This window comes from Natrix helvetica (genome assembly GCF_964273705.1).
Source record: "Natrix helvetica genome assembly, chromosome: 1".
Taxonomy (NCBI): Eukaryota; Metazoa; Chordata; class Lepidosauria; order Squamata; family Natricidae; genus Natrix; species Natrix helvetica.
The window spans coordinates 210,142,625-210,160,803 of NC_138548.1; the positions used below are offsets into that span (position 1 = coordinate 210,142,625).

Consider the following 18,179-nt stretch of genomic DNA (forward strand, 5'->3'; position numbering starts at 1 on the left):
TTTGAAGAAAGGAGTTGATGCCTGCTTTTATAATGCATTCCTGGATTCAAGAAAAAAACCCATCAATGTTGACTATTATTGTTCTTCTTCTTCTTTTAAAAGCATAATTAAGCTACAGTGGGATATAGACTTAACTTTCTCCCTCTTCATTGCAAAAATCCTTTTCCAAGAACTGTTCAGCTCAATTACTTTGCTGGCACACAATGACTACTCCATCCCTTTGAAGAGAACAGATAGGTATAGAGCAATAGTTCAAAGCTTAATCCCAGGCATCTTCTCCATAATGGGCTGAGAAAGACTCCGGTCTGAACCATCAATGAATGGATTCCTGTCAGACACAGCCAGTAGTCTTGAGATGTATGAATCAATGATTTGGCTTGGTATAAAGCAGCTTCCTATGCTGAGCCATATGAAACTTATTTTGAGAGAACAAAAGACGGCTTAACATTTGACCCTGTGCTTTTATTGGCACCCACTTCATCACATAAGGTTAAAGAAAACCAGCTGAATTACAAGATACAGAATTACATCTTCCACAACAGGGCTGTCAAACCTGATGTCATTGAGGGCCACATCAGGGTTGTCTTTTACCTCGGGGGTGGGGTGGGGGGCTGCCCAGGGGGCCCACCCGAGCTCTGTTTTCGCTGGCAGGGGCACCACGGGTCAGTCTTTCGCTGTTACTAGGGCAGCCCCGTGGGTCAGATCTAAGCATCCCATGGGCCGTATCCAGCTCACGGGCCTTAAGTTTGAAACTCCTGTTCTAGAAGCATCAACAGATAGTGGGAGCAGCTGCACAAAACCTGGAGTGTTTCTGGGTTTTGCCATCCATTTCCCCACCCTAATTTCTCTGTAGGGCTTCAACCTGAAGTTTACTTACTTGAAAGTCAGCTGCATGGGGAGCAAGAGAATTTACTTCCTAAGTAAATGCTCTCAACCCCCAGCTCCCCAGGATGAAATGTCTCTAAGCACCCTTTCTGTCTTATTGTGGGAGAAGAAAAAAACAGAAAGTGATGTTGCAAAAGAGATGACAACTGGAAGGACTCGACAAACAGCCATGCATGGGTGCGAATTTGCTCTGCAAGACAAATGTATGCAAGAAATCACACAGAGGTACCTAAAGATCTGTCGCCTTTTGTGAGAGCTAGAAGAAAAGCCTTCTTTGGCGAGTCTGTTGGTTAACATCAAAGAAAAGCATTGTTACGGAGTTTCACGATCCTCAAGAAAGACTGAAGATTAGAAGGAAGCATGCACAAGCTTTACTCACCTGCCTTCACTCAGGAATCCGTTTTGGCCCGACTAATCATCAAGCGGAGCCGCACAATTTGAAACAGAAATGGAAAGAAATCTCATTAGATAATGATTACGGCAGGCTGAAATCAAGATGTATCTGACCAGGGGCTCCGAAAAGCCCTGTTAAAACTTTCTCATGACTACAAACAGTGGTGGGATTCAAAAAAATTTACTACCAGTTCTGTGGGTGTGGCTTGGTGGATGTGGCATGGCTTGGTGGGTGTGGTTTGGTGGGCGTGTCAGGGGAAGGATACTGTAAAATCTCCATCCTCTCCCCACTCCAGGGGAAGGAGACTGCAAAATCCCCATTTCTTCCTGATCATCTGGGACTCAGGAGGCAGAGAATAGATGGGGGCGGGGCCAGTCAGAGGTGGTATTTACTGGTTCTCCAAACTACTCAAAATTTCCGCTACCGGTTCTCCAGAACTGGTCAAGCCTGCTGAATACCACCTCTGACTACAACTACCAGGCAGAAAATCTATAATAATAATCAAAATCATGCTCATTTGACCTTACACGAGTTCCAGGTTTGTAATTTATATTAACCTTCGTAGTTGTCAACTTGCAATACATCATTTAGTGACCGTTCGAAGTTACAACGGCACTGAAAAAGGTAACTTTTGACTGTTTTTCACACTTACGACCGTCGTGGCATCCCCATGGTCATGTGATCAAAAAAACTGAACACTTGGCAAGTGACTTGTATTTATGACGCTTGCAGTGTCCCAGGGTCATGTGATCACTTTCTGTGAATTTCCGACAAGGAAAGTCAATGGGGGAGCCAGACCTTGTTACTAACTTAACAACTGCAGGGATTCATTTGTGACAAGAAAAATTGTAAAATGGGGCAAAACTCAGTTGACGGTCTCACTTAACAACAGAAATGTTGGGATCGATTGTGGTTGTATGTTGAGGACTACCTGTACAACTATGAAGAAATCTGGTGGCAGTCCTCTAATGGTGCTTATGAACGCGTTTGAATTTTCAATGTTTCTGCAAAAATATGATTGAAAACCAATATCTGTTCTCTACTTAAGTCTTAAAACAAGATAAAGAGAATATCATTTTTTTTAAAAAATGAGGGAAAATTATACTTGTGCATTTACTTATTGAGGAAAATGGTCTGAAGCTACCTACAGTATTCGTATTTGTGTGTATTCGTTTTTGTGTGTATTTATTTTTGTCCGTACAGCAAAAGTATGTGAACCTTTGCTTTCAGTGGTTGCTATTCCCCCGCTTAGACAGCAATAACTCCAAGAAAATCTTTCCAGGAATTGTTGGTCACTCCTGCACATCAGCTTACAAAATAGCTTCAACTTTGGACTGTGGGTGGGCTTCCTCACAGGAACTTCAGGTCCTTCCACAACATTTCTATAGGATTAAGGTCAGCTCCTGGACTTGGCAATTTCAAAATAAGCCATTCTTCAGTCACATGACTTGTGAGCTTTGGGTTGTTGTCTTGCTGTATGATCCTGTTTTTCTTGAGCTTCTTAGATACTGTATTTTTCGGGCTATAAGACGTATAAGTCGCACTATGATTTTGAAGAGGTAAATTAAAAAAAAAAGTTTTTGCACTCTGCAGGCCTCCCAAACCCTCTGCATGCCTCATTTTTTGCAAAAAAATAAAATAAAGGGGGGGGAGGCATGCAGAGCTTTGGGAGGCTTGTAGAGTGCTCCTGAGGGCTGGGGGGAGGCCAAAAACGAGCAAAAAATGGTCCGTTTTTCACAAAAACGAGCTATTTTTTGCAAAAAAAGGGGGGGACATGCAGAGCTTTGGGAGGCTCTTAGAGTGCTCCTAGGAGCTATGGGGGAGGGGGTGAAAACAAGCAGAAACGGTCCTCCCCAGCCCTCAGGAGCACTTTGCAAGCCTCCCAAACCCTCTACACGTCCTTTTTTGCAAAGGGGGCAGGGTTTCGGTAGGCCAAAAATGCTGTATTCAGTGTATAAGACGCACCCAGATTTTCACCCTCTTTTTTGAGGGGAAAAGGTGCGCCTTATACTCAGAAAAATACGGTAGTTCATTTCCCTGAACAGTTTGTTGGCACAATTCAGAATTTATAGTTCCATCAGTAATGACAAGCCATCCTAATCGGAGGCAGCAAAGTAAGCCTAAACCTTGATACAGATAGTCCCTGATCTATGATTGTTCACTTAACAACCGTTTGAATTAATGATAGTCTCAGAAAGGGTGCTTTAGATCCTGTAAAGCATTTATCCCCCCCCCCCCCCTTGAATATTACCTGGATGTTTGGCAACTTGTTAGCACATACAACCAATTGTAAAGCACCCCACAATCATGTGATCACCATTTGCAATCTTCTTTGCTGGCTTCCCTAGAAAGTCCATTGGGAAACCAACAGTGAAGTTTGCGAGCTACTAATGCCAGCCAAGAAGACTCCTTCTTGTCTCTGGGGGCTGGTTAAAAGAGCTGCCTGCCTAGGGATTTCAGCTCCATGCCTGCTTGGATTTCAGCAATCCAAATAAACATGGGAGTTGAAACCCTTCAGTAAGCAGCTCTTTCAGCCAGCCCCTAGGGACAAGAGGTTCACGTACTTTTACCACACACAAATATGTACTGTAGCTTTGGATCATTTTCCTCAATAAATTAATGAACAAGAATAATTTTTGACATATGTTGAACTGGATTCGCGTTATCTTTTTAAGGACTGGGGTGGAGAACAAATCATATTTTAGGTCAGGGGTGTCAAACTCAAAACCCTTAAATCTGGCCCATGGGGCTGGCCAGCCCAGGGTGCCTCTGGCAGCCAAATTGTGGCACCGGAGGGGGGGGGGGCTCACCCTGTTTTGGCCAGCATGGTGCTTCAGGAGGCATCCATCCCCACCCCCACTCACCCCGGTAGGCCCACAGAGAACTACAATGCTGATCTGGCCCTCAAAGAAATCCAGTTTGACACCCCTGTTTTAGGTCATATTTATGCAGAACATTGAAATTCAAAATGGTTCACAAACTTTTAAGCACCACTGTATTTCAAAACACCCTGATTGCTAGGAAAAGGAGAGAGATAATTGCATTCCTTAGAAATGGCAGAAACAATTTTTACTTACAAAGTCATGTTCTGGATTATCCCTTTTGTTCTCCCTCCCTTTCCCTGACACTAATGGTTTTCTTGTACTATCATTACAGGAGGCCATTATTGGGAGAAAACTGTTCTAACTTGTGATGGCTAATGGCTTGCTTTTTGGTGTCAGAGAGCAGTATTCTTGTCTTGTTGGGTTTGCTAAGTGGCTATCTTAGGCCTTAAGGTTGGATTAGATAAAATTCAGCTGCTTAACTTGGTCAACCTTCTGTTTCTGTGTCTTAAAATCTCGTTGAAAAGAACCTTCACAGTTGTACTGTATTTGCAATTTCTGGTGATTCCTGTTTGAGCCCCAGCAAACATATAATGATTCAGTGTTTGATTAAATACAAATCAACTTATGGGTACACAGATTGTTGATTATCTTCTGGGTCCCATCAAAATTTATCCACGCTTACCTCCCGTGCAAATATGCGTTCCCTAACCCTCTGATATTCCTCCTCTCGTTCTTCTATGGATTTGCTCCTTCGTCCATCTTGCAGTGGGATCCTAATCTAATGACAAATAGAACTTTGTTCAGTTACAGCCTTACTCTGTGCCAAGCCCAGCAGCAAATCTTACGCATGCAATCAGCAATTATTTCATGAATTCTTTCAGCTGGTTGAGACCACAACACACTGCCTAGATTTTCCTGGGTAAATGAGTCTGCTTTGGAAATATCTCTAGGTTTTGGCGAGCAATTTTTTTTAAAGCCCTTCATCACAATATTTGTGACAAAAAAAAACCTAAGAATTATTTTGCTTTCAATCATCATAGTTCACATGTATAAATCAAGTCCACGTAACAGGCAGGCTGGCAGGGACAACCTGACCTCACCCTTCAACATTATAACACAATATCTAAATCTAAGCACCCTGTTAAACTGCAAGCTATCCTTTTTTGTTAGAAGGAATACCAATTTAACATGTTCCCTTCTTCATTCTCTGGTTCACCGGAATCAAAATAACCTCACAGAAAAAAAGGTGCTCTTAACTCTCAGGTTCAACAATTGAAGCTAGACTTTACTGTTCTTTAATTTAATGAAAATATAAGACCATATAAAGAGTCCCACAGGATCAAGTCCACTGCCCAACTATTCCAGCATTCTTTGTTATCAGTTAGATACATTATGGAAGCTCACAGATATAGATTGTATGGATTTCTCACTGTTACTTCCTTGACCTTGTTTACTTCAATTTATTATTTGCAAATGATTATTTCAGGGATATCAGATTGTGATTTCAGAAGTAGTAGAGTGGTCACCGACAGCGTAATGTGCCAAGTATTTGCCCAGTTCCTTTAAACTGATGAGCTATCATTCATCCCATTGCCCCAAATTTCCATTAATGACTATGTGGAATAAAGGGCCACCTTTCTTCTTTTGGTCCTGAATCTCTCCACATTTACCTTAAATGACTGGACCCAATCTCTAACACGGTAAGGAAAAAGAATGGATTGCACATAGGCATAAACAAACCTTGGATTCTGTAATTAACGCTTTGCATGTTGAGTTGAATTTGTTTATTTTGCAATCCATTCCAGCTCTCCTTGGAACTTCCCATAAACCTTTTCAAAAAATATGATTCTGTTGTGGCCCAGCAGGAGCTGTTGGAGCTGAAACCAGACTCCGACAGCGAGGTGCCTTATGAGTCGGCTCTGGAAGATGTGGAGGACCCTGGACAGGGTTCCGACTCCGAGCAGGGATCAGAGAGGCTGGATGGCCACCAGGAGGCGCCTGAGGCATGGAGCAGCAGTGAAAGCCAAAGGGAGTGTGCTCCTGACGTCATGCCTTGGAGCAGTGGGGAGGAGACAAGGGAGTTGGTCCTGGACGCCCGGCAACGGAGGGCTGATAGACGTAGAGAACTACGCAGATACAGAAGATAATTGGACCCAGGTGGTTGTAATTAGGCTCCTCTCAAGATAGTATATAAGGAGAGACTTTGTGAGGAGGCTGGTTGCAGGATTCAACAATTACCAATGCTGGAGAAGCTCTCGTGTCTGTTTCTTATCTGGGAAGTCTGGATTGCAGCCAGTGAGTCAGTGTGTTAATTTACTGTAAATAAATTGTCTAGCAGTATTCTTGTCTTGGAGTGCTTTGGTGTACGAAGAGGGGGGTCAGAACATGATTCTATGACTCTCCTATCTGAAACTAAATCAGCAAAAGCTTCTTCACCATCCTTCCTGCAATTTCTTAAATTCCTTGTCAATATATCCAAATCTATATCATGTTACTAGGAATTACAAGTTGTTGTCCCATTGCTGCATTAGATTAGAAAGACAGCTACTTTCCATACAAATATGATTCTGACCAGTGGCGTGCAGTCAGGTGAGGCAGGGGAGGCACAGCCTCACCACTGTCATCATGAAAAGAAAAAAAATGTAAAAGGAAAAAGGCGAGAGCTGAGGTCAGGCTGAGCTAGTTGCTGCCTCACCATGGATGACTCTGCTTAACTGTTTAAAAAAGCCTCTAAAAAGCGCCCTCTACTATGAGGCAGGAGAATTGCATGCCTCATCTAGTCTGATTTTAGGCGTTTTATGATCACTCGAGCAGAGTTAAGCGAGGGTTAAAAGCCTAAAAATTCCTGACGTAAGTGAGGCGCGCAGTTCTCCTGCCTCATAGTAGAGGGCGCTCGTTTGGGCAGGGCTTCTTCAGAGGACCCGAGGCAAGAGCAGAATTGAAATCCTCTCTGAAACAGCTGGAAAAGGTACGTGTGTGTCGCAGGGAGGGGGAGGAATTTAAACTTCATCCTCCTGGTGTGGGGCTTTGGGCAAAGGCTGGAGGAAAGGACCCTGGCTCGCTTGTGCTGTCCCTCCCCAAGTGTAGTTTGATTGCAGGCAGAGCCATGTTGCCTTTTCAAACCTGTAATCAGTGAAGCTGGGCTGGATCCTTCCGGGGCTGGGGGGAAAGTGTGTGTAGTCCAATCCAACTTCTGTGTGTGTGTGTGTGTGTGTGTTTGAGAGGGGGAGGGAGGGAGGAAGGAGGGGAAGGGAGAAGAAAAAGAAAGAAGGAAACTTCTTTCGCAAAGGAGAAAAACAAATGCTGTCGCTTTAAATCAGAACTGAGCATGCCTGGCTGTGGAATTCTGGGAGTTGAAGTCCACAAGTCTAAAAAAAATTGAAACCCACCACTGGGTCAGTGCCTCACCAACCATAAACCTCACCGCACGTCACTGATTCTGACTGAATGATGTAAAATATCTTGGAGGAACTTGACCAAGTAAATAAATATTGCAAAGAAGCAGTGTCAGTTCAAAAAAAAAAGCCCAAATGATGAAAGCCAATAAAAGTGATTGCTGTGCTTCATAATTATGGAACACAATCAGGTAAAGTTATATATGGCCTCTCTTACCTGATTATCGTCTCGATCAATGCTGGCATCATCTCGCTTGAGGATAAACCTCTGTGGAAAATCAGTGTTCTTCTCATCTTTGATGTGTTCAGAGAACCTCTGCTCAGGGCTGCGGAGAAGACCCAAGCCAATTTTTTAGCAGATGAGATGGTGAAGCATTCAGGATGCAAAAGAAGTAAAAGATTTACTCACGTGCCTCTATACACCAATGCACCTATGAGGAGATACTAGGTTCACAACTGGCATATGCCAGATTTCTGCCAACCTGTCCTCTCCATTCCCCAAGAAACTCCCCTTTAAACCAGGGGTCCCCAACCACCGGTCCGTGAACTGGCACTGATCCACAGCATGCCAGAAACCGGTCCACGCAAACAAGCGAAGCCCCATCCACGGGATGTAGGCAGCACCCGAAACCACACTCCCACTGGTCCATAGAAAAACCTCTCTCGATGGGACCGGTCCCTGGTGCCCAAAAAATTGGGGGCAATTTTTGGTCTATCCTCAATACTGGTATATCTATACTATAAAGATCAGCTCAAAATTTATCTAGGCAAAGCTTTATATTTGCAGCAGAACTGCATCCAGATTTACCAAGCTTTTGCCCAATGAGAACCTTTGGTGTCAGTTAAGCCAGAGAAAATCTCCTAAAACATGTTTGGCACTGAGGTGTTCTTTCTGGTAAAAATAATGCTAAGTGGGACAGACTATTCTTTTCTTTCTAGCTACATGCACATGAACTAGATCCTGTAGCCTAAAAATCTCACAGCAGATGCATTTTTGTTGCTTTGGGAGTGGTTCTGCAAAGCAACCTACCCAGCAAAGCAACATAGAATCTTCTTTATTGCTTTAAATGAGGAATTTCGATTTGAAAACTTGTACAGACTTTAGAATTGTTCAAAAAAATCACCCGAGACTGTGTCTAGACAAAAACTCATCCACCTTCCACTTATTCTGGTACTTGGCTTTTGTCCTCCTCCTCTTCCTCCCCATGCCCCTCTTCCCTGGGATACTTATAACCTTAAGGTTGGCAAAAAAGCAAAAATGGTATCTTTCTGAAGGCATTTCAAACTGTGGCCTGTAAGTGCTGATTTTTTTAAAAAATCCTCATGCTGGCAGGCACTTCACATGGCATTTTAAAAGGGTACCTAACATTAGTGCCAACATAACAAAGGACCACTCTAGGAAACTTCTACACCCTGTAGAACAAAGAGAGGAAAAAAATCATCTCCAGTTTCCCGCTTAAGAGGAAGGAAAGTAAATAGGGAAGAAAGCTATAGCATTTTAGATGCTTTTCTTCCTTCAATGGAAAAAAAAATTAGGAAAATGGGAAAAGCTTTGTGATCAAGAAAGGAGTGATATATCTTTTTGGACATGTGGGCTGTGCCTGATACAAGTTTCCAAGCAACTGGAGGGCACCATGCTGCCTGTCAAAATTTTAGGATAGCAATAGCACTTAGACTTATATACCGCTTTACAGTGCTTTACACCCTCTCTAGCATTTACAGAGTCAGCATATTGTCCCCATCAATCTGGGTCCTCATTTGATCGACCTCGGAAGGATGGAAAGCTAACCAATGTGCCACCACAGATAAGGGCAATCACTAAGAGGCTGTCCATAAAGAGCTTTGACTGACATATTCCATTTCTGTCATTAATCAATTAGGCAAAGCAATGGGAAGGAAAGACATAAATAATCTCAAGGTTGCTGCAAGCAGCCTGCACAAGAAGCAATAAAATATGCTGGCATCTTACATAACTTTATAATTCTGGGATTAGCTGGTTAGAAAGAGCTCTGGCTATTCTGAAGAGCAACAGAAGTGTTAATAAGGACTAAGAATGTAATTTATTTCCCCGTTATCCCCTTCCTAGCTGAAATGCATTCTTGCCTTACATTCTTGTGTTGCCGGTCTTGTTGATAATGACAGCTTTCCCCGTTTGGTCTACGTTGTGGTCCATGCCAAAATAGGCAGCCACCCGGTGTAGAAGCATTCTGTGGTATGAGGTCATCTGAGGAAACTTCTTGAACTGATTGCTGACCACAGCAAGGGCAAAGAGTAAGACAATTTTTTTTAAAAAAAGCTATGAAACATTACGTTGCTTCAATTAAAAATGTCATCTCAGAATTACTTATACTGAAGTTCTTTACTAAAGCAAGGGTGCAGTGAAGAAACTGACTTTAAAAGGCTGGCAAACTATGTACAGAACGAAAAGTGCAAACTCCCGATTGCCCTGCCATTACATTAAATGCCCTAGGCCTGCGATGGCGAACCTATGGCATGCGTGTCAGAGGTGGCACGCAGAGCCCTGTGGGCACACGGGGCATCGCCCAGCTGCTCTTCTGGTTTCTGGCATGTGCATGCATGCTGGCCACCTGATCTTCACATGTGCCGAGTGCGGGACACCCAAAAACCAGCTGGCCGGTGCGAATACGCATGCTGGCTACCTGGTCCTTGGGTTTCCAGTGCTCCGGCACACACAAAGACCAGCTGCCCAGGTGGCCGGCATGCACATGCGCACAGGCCAACTGGTCTTCCAGTTTCTGGGGCTCCAGCATGCGCACGCGCTCCAGTTTGGGCACTCAGTGCCAAAAAGGTTTGCCATCACTGCCCTAGGCCTATGAAATGAAACAAAATGTTAGCTAGAGAAGAGAGATGCTGACTGTAAGCAGTAACAGGTTCTACAGGACGTCTTCAGAGGACATAAACACTTTCTAAAATATAGAAACTGCATCTTGAGAAAGCATTCTGACATGGTTTAAGGGAAAAGGGCATTTAGGGAAAAGAATAACCCATGGGCATTCGTTTTTTGACCTCTTCAGCATCTCTTGAAGAGTCGAAATCAAAACTAAACATGTATTATGTCAACAGTTTCATTTTCTATTGCAGCTGAAAACCCAGCAACCAGAAAAACCCAGAACTGTGCAAGTTCACTGTGACAAAGAACAAGAATCAATACAAGGTAGTCCTCGAACTTACGACAATTGAGCCCCAAATTTATGTTGCTAAGAAATTTGTTAAGTGAGTTTTGCCCCATTTTACAACTTTTCTCGCCATAGTTGTTAAGTGAATCTGATTTTCCCATTGACTTAGCTCGTTAGATGATTGCCAAAAAATGATCACATGACTGGGGACATCGTAACCATCATAAATGTGAGTCAGTTGCCAAGCATCCAAATGTAAATCACATGATCATGGGGATGCTGCAATGATCATAAGTGTGAAAAATGGCCACTTTTTTCCAGTGTCATTGTAGCATTGAACGGTCACTAAGTGAACTGTTGTAAGTCGAGGACTACTTGTAATTAACTTTTACTATTTAAAATACTATTTTATGATGGGTTGTTAAACAAATCCATTCTTCCGAATGGTGGGATTTTTTTTTTGCCGGAAGTCAGCAAAAAATATCAGAAATTAGTAAAAAAAAAAAATTTGCATGTTGTAGTTGTGTGACTGTGGGTCATTGGAACCAGTTATCAGTGCAAATGTTGGCAAATGCCTGAAATGCAATCAGGTGACTGTGGGGGAGGAAGGCAGTCGCAACTTCAAGGATAGCTTTTTAAAAAGTCCATTGTAACTTCGATCAGTCATTAAGCGACCAGTTGTAAATCCAGGATGACCTGTAGCATCCCATCGATTGATACCTGCCCTCCCAAATTTACAGTCTTCCACAACTAGCCCTCTCCAGCTGGGACTGTGAAGCCCAGTGTTTTCTTCTTTTGATCCTTCTTTGAATTGTAATTATAACACATCTGCAGGGTGTCAAAAGGGGGCAGAACAAATAAATATTTATTTCCATATGAGTAATGCTCAACTAGGTCTTCCTGAAAACTGAACATGTGGGCAGTCTTGGTCATTGGCTTCATGGCAGTTGGTGGGATGAGTTATCAGAGACACACCCTCATTCAGCAAATTTAACAGCGTAAAAGATCAAGCTAAACCACCGTAGAAAGCATCCATTCATTTAATACCAATGTGGGGAACTGAAACCATCACTAGCAACTCGGTAATATTGCCTTACTGATACAATATTGAAATTTTATTAAAAATCATTGACAATCCAGAAAAATCTTCCAATTTCTACTAGTAGTTCATTCAGTACACTTGGGAGTAATGCGAATTCTTCTAGGATGGGCACTGAAGCAATTCTTCCCATAGTTTTATGCAATGAATGGCTTGCGCAACCAATCCATTTCAAGTCATGTGTACTGGCTCTAGGAATAATGACTTAAATATCGATATAAAGGTGAAGATAAAGGTTCTCCTTGCACATAGGTGCTAGTTGTTCTTGACTCTAAGGGACGGTGCTGATCTCCGTTTCAAAGCCAAAGAACCAGCGCTGTCCGAAGACATCTCCGTGGTCATGTGGCGGCATGACTAAATGCCAAAGGCGCACAGAACGCTGTTACCTTCCCACCAAAGTGGTTCCTATTTTTCTACTTGCATTTTTACATGCTTTCAAATTGCTAGGTTAGCAGAAGCTGGGACAAGTAACAGGAGCTCACTCTGTTACACGGTGCTAGGGATTCGAACCGCCGAACTGCCAACCTTTCTGGTCGACAAGCTCAGCTTCTTAGCCACTAAGCCACCTGTCCCTTTAAATATGATATATAACAATGTTAATATTATAGGCACATATGCCTAAGTAGTAAGCTGCCCAATGTCATTTGGCATCAGCTGAACTATAAATATTGAGGGAAATAAACCTTCTAAAACATGAACCGTATCACAGCTCTTGGTTGAATCTTGGTATATTCTACCCCAAAACAAGCAGCTGTCAGAGCAGGATAGTTGAGTATATGAGTTATTTCATTTTATGATCAGAATAGTTCTAGAATTAGATTGGGCCAATTACAAGGACTTAGTAACAGTAACCCCTGATAATAAAAGCTGAAAATCTATAACTCTCCAGTCAGACCTGTTCATGCTACAGTACTTTTAGCCAGCTGAATTAGTGATTTTCAGCTAATCCTAAGAAGTTGGCTGGGCATTACATGATTACATTACATACGATATATAAATGCCACACACACACACACACACACACACACACACACACACACACAGACTGATTATAGGCCACTGATGCTTAGCAGACATGTTTATTATAGATTCTAAGATAGCTTTATTGTAAAGGGTTGGAAAGTTCTTTGACAAATAAATGAATAGCTGCACAGTCAATTTAAGATGTTTCTAGCATGGGAGAAGTTAATGAAAAGCCGACTTTGTTTTTATATCAACTTTTTATTGTGCTGAAATCAGAGAAAACGCCAGGAGCTGCAATTTATGCAGAGATGTTTCCCAGGCGTAGCAATACAGGTGGCTGTTGTGAAAAGGCTAAAAATGCTGCGCATAAAAAGGAGATCGCTTTTTTGATTGCACGGTAGTACTGCCCTCTTGACTTGGTGGACACCCCAAGGGAGGCCTTGCACTTCTACGCCACAGCAACCGCAGCTTGTGCATTCAATTGTGACTGGAAGGGCTCAAGCTGAAACTCCCATTTTTAACTCTAACACCTTCTGAACGATTGAGAATAATTCCAAAGATAAACTGGGGTGGGAGACAAGAATCTTGAAAGCTGCCCTAAGCTGCTTGGAGAAAGGGAAAATGAAATAAAATGTACCAAAATGACTTTGGGGGTTGTGCTGTTTTGTCTCCCCACCCCCACCCCCCCGCTGCTGGTTCAATTAGGAACCAGAGAATGGTATAGCTGGGAATAACGTCTACGACATTCAGAGGCATTATTACGAATACAGACGCCGAGTTTAAAGAGTTATTTGTAAAAATAATTAAAAGGCAGGATACAAACAAACAAATGGAGGAAATGGAAACTCCATAGCTGCTCTATACCACACCTAATTGGGTCCTACATGCAAATGTACTAAGGCTTAACTTGTTGAGGAAAAGAGAAGGAAATAGAGCCCCTGCACTTTCCACAAATGGATTATTTCCATCTCAAGACAAGAAAGCTTGTAGTCTCCACGGTTACTCTTACTCATAAATCAACCCGCCTCACTTACTTACTTGTTATCATTAATAAATTCCAGGATCTCCTGTTCTAATTTTAGCAGCATCATCCTATCCCTGTTAAAAGAAAATCAAGGGAGAAACAAAGCAAAACATTCAGTGCAGAGAAAGAAAAGTGTCTTGCAAAATCTGTAGATTTACGCCCTTCTCTTTTTCTAATATTAAGCTAAAAGCTCAAGGTGATTCAACAACAAAGGCACTGTTGCCAGATGCAAAACAGATGTAGCAAGTTAAAAGCAGCATTTGAGCTCTCCGAAGGCTTCAGGGACCTTCAGGACGCTTCCCTGAAGCCTCCGGAGCAGTCAAAACGACACTCCGAGCAAACCGGAAGTGGCTTCTGGTTTGCTCGGAGGGTTGTTTTGAGCTCTCCGAAGGCTTCAGGGACCTTCAGGACACTTCCCTGAAGCCTCCGGAGCAGTCAAAATGACCCTCCAAGCAAACCGGAAGTCTGTTCCCGAACTTACGGTTTGCCCATAGGGCTGGTTTTTTTGCACTCTGGAGGCTTCAGGGAAGCTCATGAAGCCTCCAGAGGGCCTCCTGGGGGGCGGGAGAGGCTCTTTTCGCCCTCCCCAGGCTCCTATAAAGGCTCTGGAGCCTGAGGAGGGCGAAAAATGACTTTAAAAAAGGGTGAACTCAGCTGGCCACCACACTCCGCGTGCCATCATTGTACTATAATATATAGTATAGTATATACTCTACAAACATAGCATAGGAGGAAATAAATGCATCTATTTTTACAAAAGTCTGTACCACTAGATAGCCGTCACAGTCAGTGGTTCAAGATTTAGAGAAAGACTATGAGACTGAACTCAAAAACCAATGGAACCTTACTTAGTTAACTCTAGGCCAGCCACATTTTCTCTTTCCAATCTATGCCACATGATTATACTATATCCCTCTTACACCTCTGGAGACACTGCAAAATGTCAATGAGCAAGCAAATAAGTAGCAACAAGCTTGCATCATGAATGATTCCACTTTCCATGATTTTCTAAAGGGTCAGATGAATGACATAGTAAAGCTAAGATTATATTCCAGGAACAACACGAGTAGGAAAGCTGTAAACCTCATGTTACACTAAGAAAAAAACGTAATGAGATTTTATTCATTATTACAGATTTCAGATAATCTACAGGCGGCATCAACTTTCCCCTGCCAAATGTCGTCCTGTTATATTGGACTACACAACTAGGCGGACGATGGGGAAAGTTCTCACAAATATTCTGATCTCCATTAGTGGCAAATTGGTAATGGTAAAGAAGATACTAATGAAGTTGTAGACCAATCAGCAGTAGTCTATGAACTATTATTATAATTCTTTGGAGCACTGTTACCCAGAACCTGGGCATTAGCCAAAGTCAAATCAAAGTCCAGATCTCACTATTGCCATGTCAAGCTCAAGACTTTCCAGGGCAAGATGAGCATAGAAGTGCTTAGGAGTAGCAAGACTAGGTAAACTGAGAGGACACTCTAAATTATGTGTAATTCATGTTTATGATACTTACATCATTTCAGGAGGGCATGGAAGGCCGCTTAGCTGCTCCATCCTACCCTTAGCAGACACATACCAACATAAACATGTTAGATTTAAAGCAGCTAACACTACCCTTGATTATATATGTGCCTCTCATGTTTAATTCTGCAAGCAGTTGCAGGATCCACAACATAGCCACTCCTGGAACCTACCTTGGATTTTTCTTCAGTGTATTTACTAAAAATTCATGCAAATCTATTCCAGTGGAGTCTGTGTATTCCTGGCTGGAATCTATAACAGACAATAGAAGCAAACTCAAGAAATGACCTACTTATAGAACAGGAAAAAAAAAAGGGGGGGGGAGAAAAGAAGGAGGGAGGGAGGGAGGGAGGGAGGGAGGAGGGAGGGAAGGATGGATGGATGGATCTGGCATTCAAGCACCTCAATTTAATGCAGATGATAGAATGGACACAATTTCAGTATAGACTTTTCCTTCCATTGGGATACTCAAATGTTGCACTATAATTCCCTTGTGCCAATATACTGCTCAGAATAAGAGCAATAAGCAATGGGAACAATATCTCAGCTCAAGTAAAGTCATAGCTGAAAGACTATGAGGCATTTTCTGACAGATATTGCATGCACTTCAATGCACACTCCAAACTTCTCCTTCCAAATTCAACTTTAAACCTTTCAGCTCCCTTTAAATTCAACTTTAAACCTTTAGGCTAAACCTTTAGGAAGGTGAAATTAATTTTAAATATTTCAATACAAATATTTTCTTTACTACCGATTCCACCACAATGGAAAGCGCTTCCACCTTGTCTAGATTCTAAAAAGTTGAATATATAAATCCAGACTACAGGAAAACAAGGAAGGGCCTATTTGATCAAAGCATGTTGTGATATATCTCTGAATTCTTGTTATAACCTATCAGCCTCTATCAATGTAATCAATCAATTGATCATAAAATGACATAGACCAGAAATAGACTGATCTTATTTTTCCTAGAGTTCAAATTTATCAAACCTCAGTGCTTGATCTTCAAGCCTCATATTAACGAAGATTACACTAATCCATCAGAAGACGTTGTGTGGGACATATCATCATATACCAGGGTTTTGTAATAAGTATGTTAGTTTCTGCATTATTTACAACGTCTTTTGATCTCAGGGGAGGAGAAAGCAAACTCAGAAGCTGTTAGTAGTTTGGGGCTCCTTTTATTCAGATTTCTCATTCTTTTTCTCCCAAATTGAAGAGTTTAGAGTTGCCAGCCTAGGTGAATTTGCTGATTAAATAGGCTCTGAGCTTTATAGGTATATTTAACCAACCAGCAACTAATAGCATTTTTTTTCCTCCAGTAGAGATACACAACATTTGTGTTCATACAGAAGGAAACAGATACCAAGTCTAGGGGAAATGCTATGTGCAGTGGCACCCTGCAGAGTTTAAATATTGGAAGCAATTATTTAGTGGGCTCAGTGGAAACGTGTATGCTTGCTATGCTGAGTCTGCTGGAACACAGCATTCTCCAGGAAAGAAAACTCTCATATACATGCTTTCACGTAATTGCCCCAAATATAACCCAGTCTTAGACCGTCTGTGTGCCAAAGAAAATGTGAACACAGGAACGCCCCAATACTGGGTGATATATAATATAATTGTTTCATGCAATCTGAAGAAGGATTTTCCAATTTTGCAGGTTATTTCCTGTGCCACATTACAATATACAATGGCAGATTTTTCTCTTCTAATCCCAAGGGTTATTATTTTAAATTTGATTGGGGGGGGGGGGGGGGCTTGAAGTGAAATGTACTGCTACCTAAATTTATAAGAATAGCAATACCATTTTGACTTATATGTCGCTTTACAATGCTTTACAGTTTACAGAGTCAGCATATTTCCCCCAACAATCCGGGTCCTCATCGGAAGGATGGAAGGCTGAGTCAACCTTGAGCAGGTCAGGATTGAACTGCTGGCAGTGGAATGCAGAGTTAGCATGCAATACTGTATTCTAACCACTGAGCCACGACTCTTAATTAAAATTGATCTCTGAGATAGCGAGCCTGTGTGCAGTGTGCAAATTTGGGGGGGAGGGAAGGAGGGAGGGAGGGAGAGAGAGAGAGAAGACTTTCTTGAAAAATACTTATTTCAAGTGGACAGATCTCTTATCATGCTGATTCATATTTCAAAACATGCATAATTAATTAAATAACTAATAAGGTAATGCACAGGTACTAAGATGCCATTGTAACAGTGCAGCAGTAAAAAAAGAAACTGAAGTGAGGTTAAGGTACAGGTAGTCCTCGACTTACAATCTCAATTGAGCCCAAAATTTCGATTGCTAAAGCAAGGCGGTTGTTAAGTGACATGCCCCATTTTACTTTTTGCCATGGTTGTTAAGCGAATCACTACAGTTGTTAAGTGAACCATGCAGTTGTTAAACGAATCTGCCTTCCCCATTGACTTTGCTTGCCAGAAGCTCCCTAGGAAGGTTGCAAATGACAATTCAAGGATTTCGGGATGTTACAACCATCGTAAATAGAGTGGATGCCGGCTGCAAAGCACCTGATGTTTGATCATGTGACTGTGAGGAAGCTGCAAATGGTTATAAGTGTGAAAACTGGTCATAAGTCACTTTTTTTCAGCAACGTTGTAATTTTGAATGGGCATTAAAGGACTGGTTGTAAGTCAAGGACTATCTGTACATGGAGGAAATTTGGGACAAAATTGTGACAGATTTTTTTTTTTCATTTTTCATCCCTAGGAGAAAAGAGGATGGAGGGATTGAACCAGGAACTCAGTATAGCTCTATCCCTTGTGTTAGAAACTTTCTCCAGTCACTATAGAAATGGCAAAAAGGAGGGCGGGGGTGGGGGGTGGGGGAAGGTTTCTTAAACAAACACTTACCGCTAAGTGCCATGTGTATATGTGTGTATATACACATGTCTACATATACCCATGTG

At 42.1% G+C, this 18,179-nt stretch overlaps 1 protein-coding gene across 7 annotated transcripts in view; it reads right to left on the bottom strand.

Annotated features, from left to right (window-relative positions):
* Positions 1-18,179, bottom strand: part of R3HDM2 (R3H domain containing 2) — a 199,947-nt gene that overhangs the window by 54,799 nt on the left and 126,969 nt on the right. For 5 of the 7 annotated variants that reach the window (XM_081934635.1, XM_081934639.1, XM_081934638.1 and 2 more), the window contains exons 6-12: positions 15,426-15,504; positions 13,737-13,796; positions 9,608-9,748; positions 7,717-7,825; positions 4,787-4,882; positions 1,265-1,296; positions 1,115-1,168 (exon numbers count right to left, since the gene is read on the bottom strand). In XM_081934635.1, coding sequence (XP_081790761.1) covers positions 1,115-1,168; positions 1,265-1,296; positions 4,787-4,882; positions 7,717-7,825; positions 9,608-9,748; positions 13,737-13,796; positions 15,426-15,504 — 571 coding nt within the window. The remainder of the gene's footprint in view (positions 1-1,114; positions 1,169-1,264; positions 1,297-4,786; positions 4,883-7,716; positions 7,826-9,607; positions 9,749-13,736; positions 13,797-15,425; positions 15,505-18,179) is intronic. The other 2 variants (XM_081934637.1, XM_081934636.1) reach the window with 1 other exon arrangement.